This window comes from Octopus bimaculoides, chromosome 3 (genome assembly GCF_046866305.1).
Source record: "Octopus bimaculoides isolate indiv1 chromosome 3, ASM4686630v1, whole genome shotgun sequence".
Lineage (NCBI taxonomy): Eukaryota > Metazoa > Mollusca > Cephalopoda > Octopoda > Octopodidae > Octopus > Octopus bimaculoides.
The window spans coordinates 31,837,208-31,852,011 of record NC_142930.1 but is presented as its reverse complement, the minus strand read 5'-3'; the positions used below and the strand labels follow the sequence as shown (position 1 = coordinate 31,852,011).

The 14,804-nt window shown below is 35.4% G+C and overlaps 1 protein-coding gene across 2 annotated transcripts in view; it reads left to right on the top strand.

Moving 5' to 3' along the window:
• Positions 1–14,804, top strand: part of LOC106872359 (muscle calcium channel subunit alpha-1-like) — a 437,934-nt gene that overhangs the window by 208,453 nt on the left and 214,677 nt on the right. For both annotated transcript variants that reach the window (XM_089348768.1, XM_089348769.1), the window contains exons 5-6: positions 10,811–10,917; positions 12,011–12,163. In XM_089348768.1, coding sequence (XP_089204894.1) covers positions 10,811–10,917; positions 12,011–12,163 — 260 coding nt within the window. The remainder of the gene's footprint in view (positions 1–10,810; positions 10,918–12,010; positions 12,164–14,804) is intronic.

Genomic DNA, 14,804 nt, shown 5'->3' with positions numbered 1-14,804 from the left:
TACAGCCAACTACTAAATATATCCTGACATCATCACTACCACTCCATTCATGTATTATATCATGAAAGTTTGAAGTCTGAAATTTAACACCAGTCAGTGGGAACATTTCTCTGTTGTAAATGTTGATATTGCAAAAGCTTCCTCATCCTAATTGATTGTGTAAAGCTGATGGCTGCAAAGTGTGATGTGAATTATAGTTAGTTGTAATGCTGATAATATATATGTAATATATGTACCTAGATTTGGGTTAACTGCAATTTTGAAACTGTATCTTCAATATTTTTCTCATTTAACATGTGCCAGGAACCCTACAACTATTTGATTTTTAACAATAATAATAAAGGTGATAATAATTTTCTCCTCCTTTTATCTCTCCTGTTCAACAGTATTAATTACTGTTTCTAGCAATTTGTTCCTATTATTCTGTCCATTTTATAGAATGAATGTTTAAAATTAACATGGTTCACAAGGAGGTGAAAAAATTATCATTGCTTAATAAAGAGAATGAATGGGAGAAAGAGAGCCTGCCTTATGTCGACCCAATAGAGGGACCAGCTATCCGAGTTGATAGTACCAGGGTAGATAAAGCAATTAAGAGTATGAAGACCGGGAAAGCCCCCGGCCCATCAGGAATCACTGCAGAGATGCTCAAAATATCTGGCAGTGTTGGCTATAGCCTAGTCACCCGTATTACGAACCAGGTGATACACGAAGGAGTCATACCCTATGACTGGTGTAGCAGCATCATAGTCAACTGCTACAAAGGTAAAGGGGACGCTTTAGATACAAATAATTACAGAGGCATCAAGCTGTTAGATCAGGTTATGAAAGTTACAGAGAGGGTCATAGCCCAACTAATTAGGGAGCGAATCAATTTAGATGAGATGCAGTTTGGGTTCGTGCCAGGTAAAAGCACTACTGATGCCTTATTTCTAGTGAGACAGTTGCAAGAGAAATACCTAGCCAAGGATAAACCTCTGTACCTGGCTTTCGTTGACATGGAGAAAGCCTTTGACAGGGTCCCCCGATCCCTTATCTGGTGGTCAATGAGGAAACTTGGGATAGAAGAATGGCTAGTGAGAGCTGTGCGAGCCATGTACAGAGATGCGGCCAGTAAGGTGAGGGTTGGAAATGGGTACAGCAATGAATTCCGGGTAGAGGTAGGGGTCCACCAAGGTTCCGTCCTCAGCCCCCTATTATTTACCATAGTCCTCCAGGCAATCACAGAGGAGTTCAAGACAGGTTGCCCCTGGGAGCTCCTCTATGCTGATGACCTTGCCCTAATTGCGGAGTCACTATCAGAACTAGAGGAGAAGTTTCAGGTGTGGAAGCAAGGTCTAGAATTGAAGGGCCTTAGAGTCAACCTAGCTAAAACCAAAATCCTAATAAGTAGGAAGGTAGATAAAACACAAACCCCTTCAGGTAGATGGCCCTGCTCAGTATGTAGAAAAGGAGTAGGTAGTAACTCTATAAGATGTACCCGGTGCAAGCTATGGACACATAAGAGGTGCAGCAACATCAAAGGCAGGTTAACTAGCAAGTTAGTTTTTGTTTGTGGCAGATGTTCAGGTGCAATAAAGACTGCAAACAAACAGGAAACAACTTCTATCTCATTCCAGGGTGAAAAACTAGAGGTAGTCGATAGCTTCCGCTATCTGGGCGACCAAGTTAGTAGTGGGGGTGGGTGCGCTGAAAGTGTAGCTGCTAGAATAAGAATAGCCTGGGCAAAGTTTAGAGAGCTCTTACCCCTGCTGGCGACAAAGGGACTCTCACTCAGAGTAAAAGGCAGACTGTATGACGCATGCGTACGAACAACCATGCTACATGGCAGTGAAACATGGGCTGTAACTGCTGAGGACATACGTAAGCTCGCAAGGAATGAAGCCAGTATGCTCCGTTGGATGTGTAATGTCAATGTGAATACCCGTCAGAGTGTAAGTATCTTGAGAGAAAAGCTGAACATTAGAAGCATCAGTTGTGGCGTGCAAGAGAGACGATTGCGCTGGTATGGACATGTGGTGAGAATGGAGGAGGATAGCTGCGTGAAAAAGTGCCACACCCTAACAGTTGAGGGAACCCGTGGAAGAGGTAGGCCCAGGAAGACCTGGGCTGAGGTGGTGAGGCAAGACCTTCGTACATTGGGCCTCACCGAGGCGATGACTACGGACCGAGACCTTTGGAAATGGGCTGTGCGTGAGAAGACCCGGCAAGCCAAGTAAGATCGTTGCCAGTGCCCCTGGACTGGTTCTTGTGCGGGTGGCACATGAGATGCACCATTTTGAGCGTGGCCGTTGCCAGTACCGCCTGACTGGCTCCTGTAGGATTTTCGAGCGAGATCGTTGCCAGTGCCCCTGGACTGGCTTGTGCGGGTGGCACATAAAAGACACCATTTCGAGCGTGGCCGTTTTCGTGCGGGTGACACGTAAAAGCACCCACTACACTCTCTGAGTGGTTGGCGTTAGGAAGGGCATCCAGCTGTAGAAACTCTGCCAAATCAGACTGGAGCCTGGTGTTGCCATCCGGTTTCACCAGTCCTCAGTCAAATCGTCCAACCCATGCTAGCATGGAAAGCGGACGTTAAACGATGATGATGATCACCATTACTACTTCTTGCTGCCATGTACTATTTCATGTACAATTTTCATATACAATTTTACAAGATTCTACATTTGAGACTGTATTGACATTATTGATTTCCATAGTTGAGTCTTATGTTGACATTATGGCCAAATGCTGAGTGTACTAGGTGTCGGAATGATCACTGAAACTAATTTGAATGTAATTTAGTCAAATTTAAATTTATTTTGTTATTTTTTAAGTAAAAAAATTAAATTTGCATCTACAGTTATTTCCTTTTTTTTTAAAGAGTCAATAACTCACAACCCATCACCATGATTATTTCCTACCTTTTAGTGTTTTAAAAGGTGTGATGAACACTTGCACATATCACCTCACCATGCAGGGCACCTTTCAGAAGCAGTTTGTGTACATAATTACTTGTGGGAAATGGTGAAATTAGGTTGGATCAACAATATTTTTCAATACTCTCGGCTCCACTGTTACTTCTGCAATATCCCAGTCTTGAGCAAGTCAAAAAAATGGACAATATTTGTTCTGTGCTAGCAATTTGATTTTTGTATTCTTAAAATGATCCCTTTCTTCTTCCTGTATTTGTCATTTATAAATTACTGTTTCACTCTTTCAGTGTTTAGAATAGATCAACAAGATGTTACAAAAAATATTTCATCAAGTATTGTGGTTTGACTCAGTGTGAGATACTGAGCTCTAGACCCATCTATATGAATCTCTTCAAGATTCATATGGGAGGTCATTAGAAAGTGTGTTTCTTGAGTTCACTCTTAATCTACAAGATGTTATTCACTTCAATTTCAAGCGCTTGGTTGATGTATTTATTTTTGCTGTCACATGGCACTCAAAAGCTGTCTGTAATGATCTTAAGCTTTCTAAGAGTGTCAATATCACTGTTTCTGTGGAAATTTGCTGTTGATGTCAGGATCTTGTAGGTTTTAATGTCTATGGAGGGGATTTGCTCTATAGACCAGCTGTATATGCCATATATGGGTATCAGTATGGATAGTGTAAATGCATTGTGGGATATTGTGTTGGAAAAGGAAACCCTAACTGACATACCTTTTTAGTTTGGTATAATAGCCTCTGGTTAATTATCTTTGTTCACAGTATCTTTGTATGTTATATTTTCATACATACATCCATACATATATGTCTGTGTGTGAGTTTCCCAATTATCATTGCCAAGCAGGGGATTGTATGCACACAATTGATAGCAAGTTAGATTAAATGTATATAATATTCAGTTTGGTACATATTGGTACTTGACAGTTGTTTTATGGCAATATTTTGAAACTCAAATTTTGCCTGATCAAAAGAAATATTTTATTGATTTCCAAATTGATTATACAGGTCTCAGTGAGTTACATCAAGTGCAACTTTTGGTGATGGAAAGAAATAGTATAAATTTTTATCGGTTTTAAAGCATAATATTCTAAAATAATTTAGTGTGTTACAGTTTGTGTAAAATATTTTCAAAATTTTTGTGTGATTTTCCTGTCAGGCATATTTCTAGGAGTACTAACAAGATATGGAAGTTGAATTATGAAATAAAGACAACAAAACCTAGGAGTGTCTGGTTATAGATGCCAACAGTGAAAATGTTAAGTTTTAGTAGCAACAGTACCAACACTAGCACTACTAACACCATTGTCAAAAACTGTGGCAGTAGCAATGTTTGCATTAATAGCAGTATCAACTATGTGAAGAACAGCATAGATAATAACAATAGTGGAAATAAAATAATGAATGGATGTAACAGCAACAATAATAAAACTAAAACTAACAAGAATAGCATTTGAAACTAATTTTCTCAGTTAGTAATCAGTAAACTGAAACAGATCTAAGTTTGATGTTAACAAAGGGCAAAGTGTTTGCTTCTTGTCTATGCACATCACAAGCTTTGTGATCTAAATTGGTATAGGGTTTTTATGTAGGTATTATATTTTGGGAGGTAGAATGTATTTGTATCTTGACAATACTACAGGAGCAGATAATGAACTCAAATGAAGAGTTGACTGAGACTATTACCAACAAAAGGTAAGTTGTATGTCAAGAGGAATACTTATACAGAAATTAGCAGCCTAAAATTACTGTTATTGTTTAGCTCCAAGTCAACCTTGATCACTGTACTCCTTGCCAACCCTCACCTTTCTGACAGCATCCCTGTACATGGCTTGTACAGCTCTCACTAACCACTCATCTATTCCTAGTTTCCACATTGACCACTAGATAAGGGATCAGGAGACCCTGTCAAAGGCTTTCTCCATGTCAGTGAAAGCCAGGTACAGAGGTTTATCTTTGGCTAGGTATTTCTCCTGCAGTTGTCTTACCAGAAATATAGCATCAGTGGTGCTTTTCCTTGGCACAAACCCAAACTGCATCTCGTCTAGACTGACTCTCTCCCTAATTAGTTAGGCTATGATCCTCTCCATGACTTTACTTTTTCATTTATCTGAACCAGATGCTAAATTTAAAATGTACAAGTTTTCATTAAGAAAAAAATTGTGATAGAACTGCAAAATTCATGTACCAATATATCGTATAAAGCATTCCTCAATGAAGACATAGACATCATAATTTCAACTAATATAACACAGAAATAACGTTTAAAACTGACATGAAATATAGCTTTCAGTGTACATGAAATATGTAAACTTGATTTTTAAAGATTCAAAAAACAACATTGGAGAAACTTATACCACATTTCCAATGAGATAACTATGTTTCTCCAGCAAAGCATCATTGCAGTACCGAGAATAACAGAAAATATTTTAGATGTTTAGGAGTTATATATGTTTGGACAGGGACTTGGTTATATGTTGAAACATAGATGTTATGTGTTGAAACAGAAACAGTCATAGCATAACTGTACTCTGTACTACAATGCCAATGATATTGCAACTCTCTCTTAATCCTTTTTGCCCCTTGTGGAGCATAGGGCCTCAACAGTTATTTTCCACTTTTTGTGGTCATTGGCGTGTTTCTTGGCTGCTTCCCATGTCCTGAGCTCGTCCAAAATGCTCCGCTTCCATGTCTGCTTCAGGTGTCCTCGCTTCCTTTTCTCCTGCAGGTTCCAGTCAAGTGCTTGTCATGGCTCATTTGAGGGTTCTTTCTGCAGTGTGTGCCCGATCCATCTCCATTTCCTATAAAATGTGAGAATATGTAATACCATCAACACAATGTTATGTCTTATAATAGATGATAATATCTCAATGCACTATAAATTTTGAAGAAGGCAAAAAAGATACATCAAGGATAGATTAAAACATTTCCATTAATTCCATTTCAACAATCCCTACCCTCTAATACAAATCAGGATACAGAAAGTGCAGATAAACAGAGGATGAGGCTGAATATTGAGATGATCAGGTTATGTGGACTTCAAACATTGATAAAATGTATCAGTAAAAACTTACAGAAAAGCTTTCAATAACAACTTCAAAATTAATAAGTAAATACAAAAAATATAGAAGCATGATGAATCAGATGCTGTTTTAATCAAACATATACAAAATAAATGGATGCATTTATACATTTGTGTGTGTGTGTACATCTTTTAAATACACTGCATTACTGAGCTTATGCATAGATATTCATATACATGCACATACATATAAAAATTTTGTATATATAGATTTAATCACATGCATCAAATTGCATAAATACTCGTAATATATATGTGTAAATTTGCATTGTGAGTATGTAATTTGTGTATATGTGTGTATGTGTGTGTCTGCACATATAAAATGCACAAAAACATATGTATGCATAATATATATGTTATATAATATCATCATCATCATCATCATTTAACGTCCGCCTTCCATGCCAGCATGGGTTGGACAATTTGACTGAGGACTGGTGAACCAGATGGCTGCACCAGGCTCCAATCTGATCTGGCAGAGTTTCTACAGCTGGATGCCCTTCCTAATGCCAACCACTCCAAGAGTGTAGTGGGTGGTTTTTACGTGCCACAATTTTTTGTGTGTTTCTGAATGGCTAACATGTGTCTTCCAAACTGCATTCATTTTAGTTTCAACAAACAATCTCAGATCAAAACATTTACCATGCAAGTACTCCTCCATCATCATCATCATCATCATCATCATAGTTGGACAACAAACGTTAAATGATGATGATGATGATGATGATGACGATGGAAGTGTACTTGCATGGTAAATGTTTTGATCTGAGATTGTTTGTTGAAACTAAAATGATTGCAGCTTGGAAGACACATGTCAGCCATTCAGAAACACAAAAACTGTTAACTTCACTTAAGCATTTATTGCTAACACACATTTGTCAGTGACTGAGTTGCAGTTTCAAGCAATGAAAATTTTGACACCATATTACAAACAATAAATGTTTAAATGAAGTCAGCAATCTTCTACTCTGCAACCATGTATGTATGTATATAGGTAGGTTGCTAGATAAGAGACAAAAAAAGATATTCTATGCTTATCTTACATATGTATATTAATAATCCATACTTATATATATGAAAATTATTCATTTATGCTTATTTCATACATGTATGTTACATATATTTGCTTTTTTGTATGTATAATATATGTATACTTACTTTATCTATTTAGTACAGAAAATGATACAATGGCAAAATAGAAGCTGACCGTTATTCGGTTACCATGTCAACATTTTATAACTGAAACAATGTACATCTTGTTGCAAATATTAAAGCATGCCTCCGCATTGTACTTTAACAGGAATAGAACCGAAACTCTGTATTGATACTAAAGAATATCAGTATTGTATCTCAGGGAAGAGGCTATTTCCATTGTCATTTCTTATTGTCAATTTGAGGAAGATTATAAGGATTGATGATTGACATGTTGAATGAAATTGTTCAATTATGCTGCTTATCTTCAGCATTGATCTGTAGGAAATCTCAAAACACAGGAGAGAAATAACACCAATAGCTAATTGTACAATACATATACATGTGTGTTTGTGTGTGTGTGTGTGTGTGTGTGTACATACATACCTACATACACTTGATGTATTTGATGCTTATTTTAGTGTGAGCTCTATATTATCATACCTAGCCATTTCTAGCATCCTACAAGTTGATGCACCTTGATTCTTATGACACCATATAATAAAATCATATATATATATGTGTGTGTAATTGTGCTTTTATTCACACACACAAAATATATTTTGTCCAGAAGTGTTCATTAAACGTGTGGAAGCTATTGTAAAATTTAGTATTGATAGGAGTTTAGTGCACATGACTTCCCTGCAACATTGGCTGAATGTCATCAGTAAAAGGATTTTTACTTCAATCCTGCTGCCTGTTGAGATTTTCCTGTAGAATTTCTCACTTCAGTAATTTTCATTTGCTACTAAAGTTACTCAACTCTTATTAGCTTTTCTCACTTCTACGTCTAGCAAACTTGTTATTCTCTTCAATATCATATATTTGTATGTATGTATATATATATATATATATATATATATATATATATATATATATATATATATACACATATATATATATATATATATATGCCCCTGGACTGGCTTGTGCAGGTGGCACATAAAAGACACCATTTCGAGCGTGGCCGTTTTCGTGCGGGTGACACGTAAAAGCACCCACTACACTCTCTGAGTGGTTGGCGTTAGGAAGGGCATCCAGCTGTAGAAATTCTGCCAAATCAGACTGGAGCCTGGTGTTGCCATCCGGTTTCACCAGTCCTCAGTCAAATCGTCCAACCCATGCTAGCATGGAAAGCGGACGTTAAACGATGATGATGATGATGATGATATATATATATATATATATACAGTGTGTGAATGAATGAATCCATGTACATACACAAAGAGAGGGAGGAGCAATAGTTGCTGCATACATCATCATTATCAATAAAATGTTTTCCTATATCATTTAGTTTCCCTGGCTATTTTTATTTTACATTTTTATTTATTTATTTTTAAAGAATTAATATGTTCGTTTAGTATTCTAAAAAGAGGATTGTTCTGTAAGTTACAGCTAGCCAAGTCAGTAGGATATATCATTCTACTGACTTGAAGTATCAAAAATTCATCTTTTAAGACATTTAACATTTGCATATGTAATCAATTAGTTAAAAAACTTTGTTCAACTGATATTATCCATACACTTACTTGACAAAAACGTCTTTCTAAAAGCAATTTTAAATTTTACCAACTAAATCCACTTTGCTGTGAAAAGTAATCATTGTAAAGCACTTACAGTTAGTCATTGTAAGCAATGTTAAAGTAGATTTTTATGATTTATTAGCACTTCATTAGCATACAATAAATAAAGGTAAAAAAATGAATTGGTAAATAAAATATCAAATTACCTACTCATATGTTTTAAGTTTATATCTGCTGCTGGCATTTTGTTGTATTTTGGGGCAAAACACATGATTTAACAATGCCACATTTCAACTAGCTTCTCAGAATAGGTGCCAGATCATTTCAGAATAGTAATTGTTACAATAGACTGGCATCTTATCCATGAGGCAAGATTTTACTCTTTATCACTTCATTCCAAGAAACTGGAGCTAAGCACCTGCTGTCCAAATCCAATCAGGGCTTATGCACATATACATTTGTGGATTGAAAATCTTCTTTTATGCAGAAGAGACAGATACCAACCAACAGTAATATTGTTATCTAACAATATTAAAAAAAAAAATAGAAAAGAACTGGCACTCTAGTACATGTTGATTGAGTTATGACATCATGCAGATCAATATCTAATAAAGGCTTTGTATAAATGATGTGGACATTTTATATCTAATTTGAAACTTGTATATCTTATATGACTTCTATTTCTCTCTCTTCTTCATTCCTTCTGACTTTCTTTCTACTCTATCTGCTCACACATATATACATATACATGTGTGTGTTCAGCAGAATTGAACAGGGAAGCATGCTGAACACATCTGTATGTCTATAAATTTTTAATGAGTTATTACCAGTATATTATAAGTTTTGCAAATTACTAATTTCATCTCTTATATTTTCATCTGTTCAGTATTTTAATTTGTGCATAATCCAATTATACTAAGCTGATATTATTTCCATATATATTGAGCAGTGTATATGTTATTGGACTGCAAGATCAAAGATCTGGTGGTCAAGTCCATTGCAAGTGCTTTGTTGTGATTGTAGTTTTTGTTTAAATCCTAGTGAACTCTGATTAAGCAGACATATGACCAAACGTATCCCAGCCATAACCATCCTGTTTTTTTTTTAGGGTTTTGTAAGATTACATTAGCTAATGTATCTTTTCTTCATTTATTAAATGGTAGGAGGTAATTTAAAGGAGATTTGGTTACTGTTGTAGCAAGTTGAATAACACTGCAGAGGTTCTCTCATTAGTTCCTGCAGTTATTTTGTTATATATTTAAGCAGTACACTTAATTTTCCAAGCTTAAGTTTCACTGAGCTATATCATACTATACCATCTTAGACTATTGCCTCCAATATACCAACATACTACCCATGCAAAAATTTGTTTCTCATCGACTTCACATTTTGAAACCAGAACTTGCTGGAGGTTAAGTAGACATTTCCTTTTTGATTTACATAACCTTGGACCTAGATTGACCTCATCACCTTTATGAATAACACAGGATTTTAATGCATAATTAACTATGATACAGAATATGTATGCATATTTAGAAATATACTTCCTGGACTACAAGGAGTTATAGGATTGGTGCTCAACTCCAGTTTCTGCTTATGGATGACAAATAATTCTCTTTTCTGTGGCATACTAGCCTACTATAGGTAGCTTCCCATGGAAGTAATTATACTCAGTAATTCATACCAATGAGTTACAATTCTCACAGTAGCCACTCAGTGAACCTAGACATTGACAGTTAAATATCTTGGCTAGAGATACAAAATAGCACTGATGACACAACAGAGACCATTGGTTGTCTGGTCCATGTTTTCATTTAAATATTTGTAACTGGAAAACTATCAGAAAATAGATGAACTGAAACAGTGTGCAAATTAAGACACAGAATATGTTGCTGTTTTTATTCTTGAAACCCATCCTGTTCGTGTGTGTGTGTGTGTGTGTGTGTGTGTGTGTGTGTGTGCATGTGTGTGTGCGTATGCATACATGTGTGGGTGGGTGTTTAAGATATTGTCTTTTCTTAAAAGTATATTGCTTGTTTTTCCTGACTAAGTTGCTGTTTTTTTTTTCTTATATTTATAGTGTTATTAGCACTGTACTTTCTTTTTTGAATAATGATGGCTTTGACGTTAAAGCCTTGCGAGCGTTCCGAGTGCTGAGGCCTTTACGACTGGTGTCACGTGCACCAAGTAAGTAACTTACAGTTTCTTCATTCAAGTGTTTTGTACTTCATCCATTTCAAGATGAGTATCATAAAAATGCTTTATATAGTTTGTTTTGAAATTTTATGATTTCTTTAACTTTGAGATCTTATTTAATTAATCTTAAAAAATATTATTTTATATGAGACAGTGGATGGCTGAACCTATAGCTTCCAGGACAACCAGTCAAAAGGTTGGTGATTTGTTACTTGTCACTGCCTGCCACTGCATTGTACCTAATATACTTAACTCTGTGACCCAGTTTACCTTGTGCTAAGCAGGTACTATAGAGTGGAAAACAATGTGTTGTAAACAACAACTCTAATGTTAAATTGATGGATATTTTATTGGTTGTTGTGCTGGATTCAGTTCCTTCTGCAGTCCAAGAGAAAACAAGTATAAGCCACATTATTGTATTCCTCATTTGAATTATTACATGAAGTCTAGATCTTCAATGATTCTGTTGGTAAATTGGTCTAACTCTGGTGCCCTTAGATTGTATATTGAATATTGTCACTGTTTCTATAATTCTCATATTGATGTCTTTTGACAGGGTACAATCCTTGTTATAGGTGAAAGAATATAGGTTATAGAATATTATTGGTGCTTATTTTATCAACCCTAAAAGTATGAGAATTAATCTTGGCAGTATTTTAACTCAAAACTATGAGATGTCAATGGAATGCAATTGGGTATCCAGACTTTTGTTTTATTGACTTGGTCATTTCTACAGCTCTTTTCTATTCAATATTAAGTGAATATAGGGTACTGGAGATATACAAGAGTGCAGAATATGGAATTGAATGTGCTTTACAATATTTGTTTTTGTGGCTGAAGGTTTGGGGCTCAGTATATAGTATCAGACTTACTTTTCATTTTCACATTTATAATATAAGCAACAGTAGCATACCTAAATCAATTCTGTTAATTATCTAGCTTCCCTTAAAACGAAAATAGTTGATGTACCTAACCAAAATAAATCAATAAGTATAAAAATGGTGAACGAAACACTAGTTGCTATGCAATATTGAGTAAAATATTATATATTGTTTATTTCTATATTGACATTTCTGTTTTGCAGGTTTACAAGTAGTTTTGAACTCCATTCTTCGAGCAATGGTGCCTTTGTTACATATTGCATTACTGGTTATATTTGTCATTATCATCTATGCTATTGTTGGCTTAGAGCTGTTCTCAGGGAAAATGCACAAGACATGTTTTATTAAAAATACAGGTGAGATAGACCTATATATTTGTTTCTTTATGTGTGAATGTAGAGATAAGATCCATATATATATGAATCAAGAGGGTTCCAGGCAACCAACTGGCAACAGAGACTCTTTCTCTGGGTGAACGGTAGATTGTATATTTTTTGTGTATGAAATGTGATGCTGCATGGTAGCAAAACATGAGTACTAAATGCAGAGGATATGAACAGGCTGGAAAGAAATGAAGTGTGCATACTCTGCTTGATATATAATATTAGTGTGCATGAACAACAGAACAGAAAAGAGTTGGGTGAAAAACTAAGTATAAGAGGAATCAAGTGTAGTGTGCAAGAGAGTGAAAGGAACCTGGAGAAAAGGAAGGCATGGAAAGAAGTGGTGAAAGTTATCATGAGTCTGAACCCCATGAAGAAACCAAAGAACTGCAACAAGTGACATAATATGATAGTGGCTATGGTGATGTTCGTAGTGGTGACGGTGGCAGCAGAGGCGGTGGTGGTGGTGATTCTTTATTAACTTTTGTTATTTCAAGGTCTTCTACCTAATAAGGAATTATTGTTATTGCAGTTTTGTGTATCAATATAATATAAGGTTATAAGATGCTTTCTATATTTGCCTTAATATATATCATATAATGAAGAAACACCCTAACTTAATTATCACTAAGTCATAAATGCCTTTTATCTCTTCATGTCTTCACATATCATATTATCATAGCATTATAAAAATTAGCAAAATTCTCTCTCTAGATTTCAATATTATAATTTTATCAATTGAAAGATTCTGTTTTCATAAATTATTTTTATTTTGTAACATATTTTAACTTTGTTTTGGAAAAGAAAAAAACTGGAGGCATTTGAAATTTTAATGCAACAACAATATAAATTGAATAAAATACTCACAATCTTCACATTTGTAGTTTATGTGTGTATGTGCCTATTGTTATATATTTCTGAGCATGTTTCTAGCCTATGGGTTATGTGTGTGCATGTGCACATACTTACATGTATATCCAGGTATGTTCCATACAGAATCTGCCAGCCAAAGTGCTACAGAAAAGGTTCTAAACTAGGATCAATATTTCAATTGTTCGAGGAGTTCTTACCTCTGTTTGTTACAAAAGTTCTTCTCTCTGTTTAAAATATATGTATTGAAGACCAAATACATTTGAAGAATAGAGCAGATTGAAATTAGTATGATGTACAGGACATGTAGTATTCACTTGCATTACAAGTAGAGAAGGTTGGGTGAACCTAGCTTAGTGGTTAGGATTTTGGACTCATGATTGTAAGATTGTAATTTCAGTTCCTGTACCAGGTAATGTGTTGTGTTCTGGAACAAAACACTTCATTTCACATTGCTGCAGTCCATTCAGCCAGTAAAAATGAGTAATCCAGTAACAGGCTAGCATCCCATCCAGGAAAAATGTATATGCCAGAGAAACTAGGAAAGTGGCCCTATGATCCTTATGGAGTAATGTGGACTGGGAAGGGAGAAGGTATCTGTGCAATAAAGTTAGCAACCTGTGTGCACATGAGATAGTTAAACTGTATGGAAAAATTATACAAATAGTCAATGAGTGCTGGGTGATAAAGTGTCATGTCATGTGGGAGGTACTTAGTAGAAACAAACCAAGAAAGATTCAAGAAGTGATGAATTCAGATCTCACGATGTTTAGTCTTACAGACAATGTGATGTAGAATGAATAGAGATGGTGTTATGCTATAATGTAACCTATCTGTCATCCATTCTATATGAGGGTGGAGAAATAGGCAATGAAAGAATGATGATGGCAATGTACAAACATTATTTCCATCTTTGCTTCTAAATATTTCATATACATTATTTACATTTGACGAATATTTGTCCTCATCTACTCCAATTATGAAGAAAAGAGAGGATGCAACCAATAAACTGTCTACAGTCTGTCTATCCTATGTGAAAGGCCTCTCCGAAAAGATACAAAAGATATACAGCCCATGTGACATTAGGACAGTATTCAAGAGTAATACAACACTTCGCAAATATCTCCTTCGGGTAAAACCATCAATAGAAGAGAATATGACCAAAGATTACATGTACTCCATCCCATGCAGCTGTGGTAGGTTATACAAAGGCAAAACATGCCACCTCTCAAAATAAGGGTAGAAGAATATCGCAAAGCTGTGACACAAGGAGATATTGATAAATCAGGTATAGCTGATCATGTGTTACCAACAAACAAGATGAGGACAAATATCCGTCAAATGTACATAATTTCTCATCTTTTAAATATAGAACTGTATTTCATATACAGTTTGAAATTATAGTGTGTGTGGGGAGGGGTGCTAATGAATTCAGTGTATATTGGTGAATACGATACTAAAAAGATGTGCTTAATACAAGTGGTATAATGATATGAATAATGAAATAGGATAGTATAAAATTAATCACTTACACAGTCTAAAGTATTGCATTTTAATACATCAAGCATTAGTGAAAAGACTTTCAACTGCTTTATAGTCACAAAATAGTTGAAAATATTTTGATTCATTGTGAAAGGTTTCATTGAGATGTAAAGTGATTTCATAGGTTGTAATTAACCTCATTTAGAAAGGATAGTAAAGATATGAGATGCTGAGTGCTTCATGCTGAGTGTATGGAGTGAGA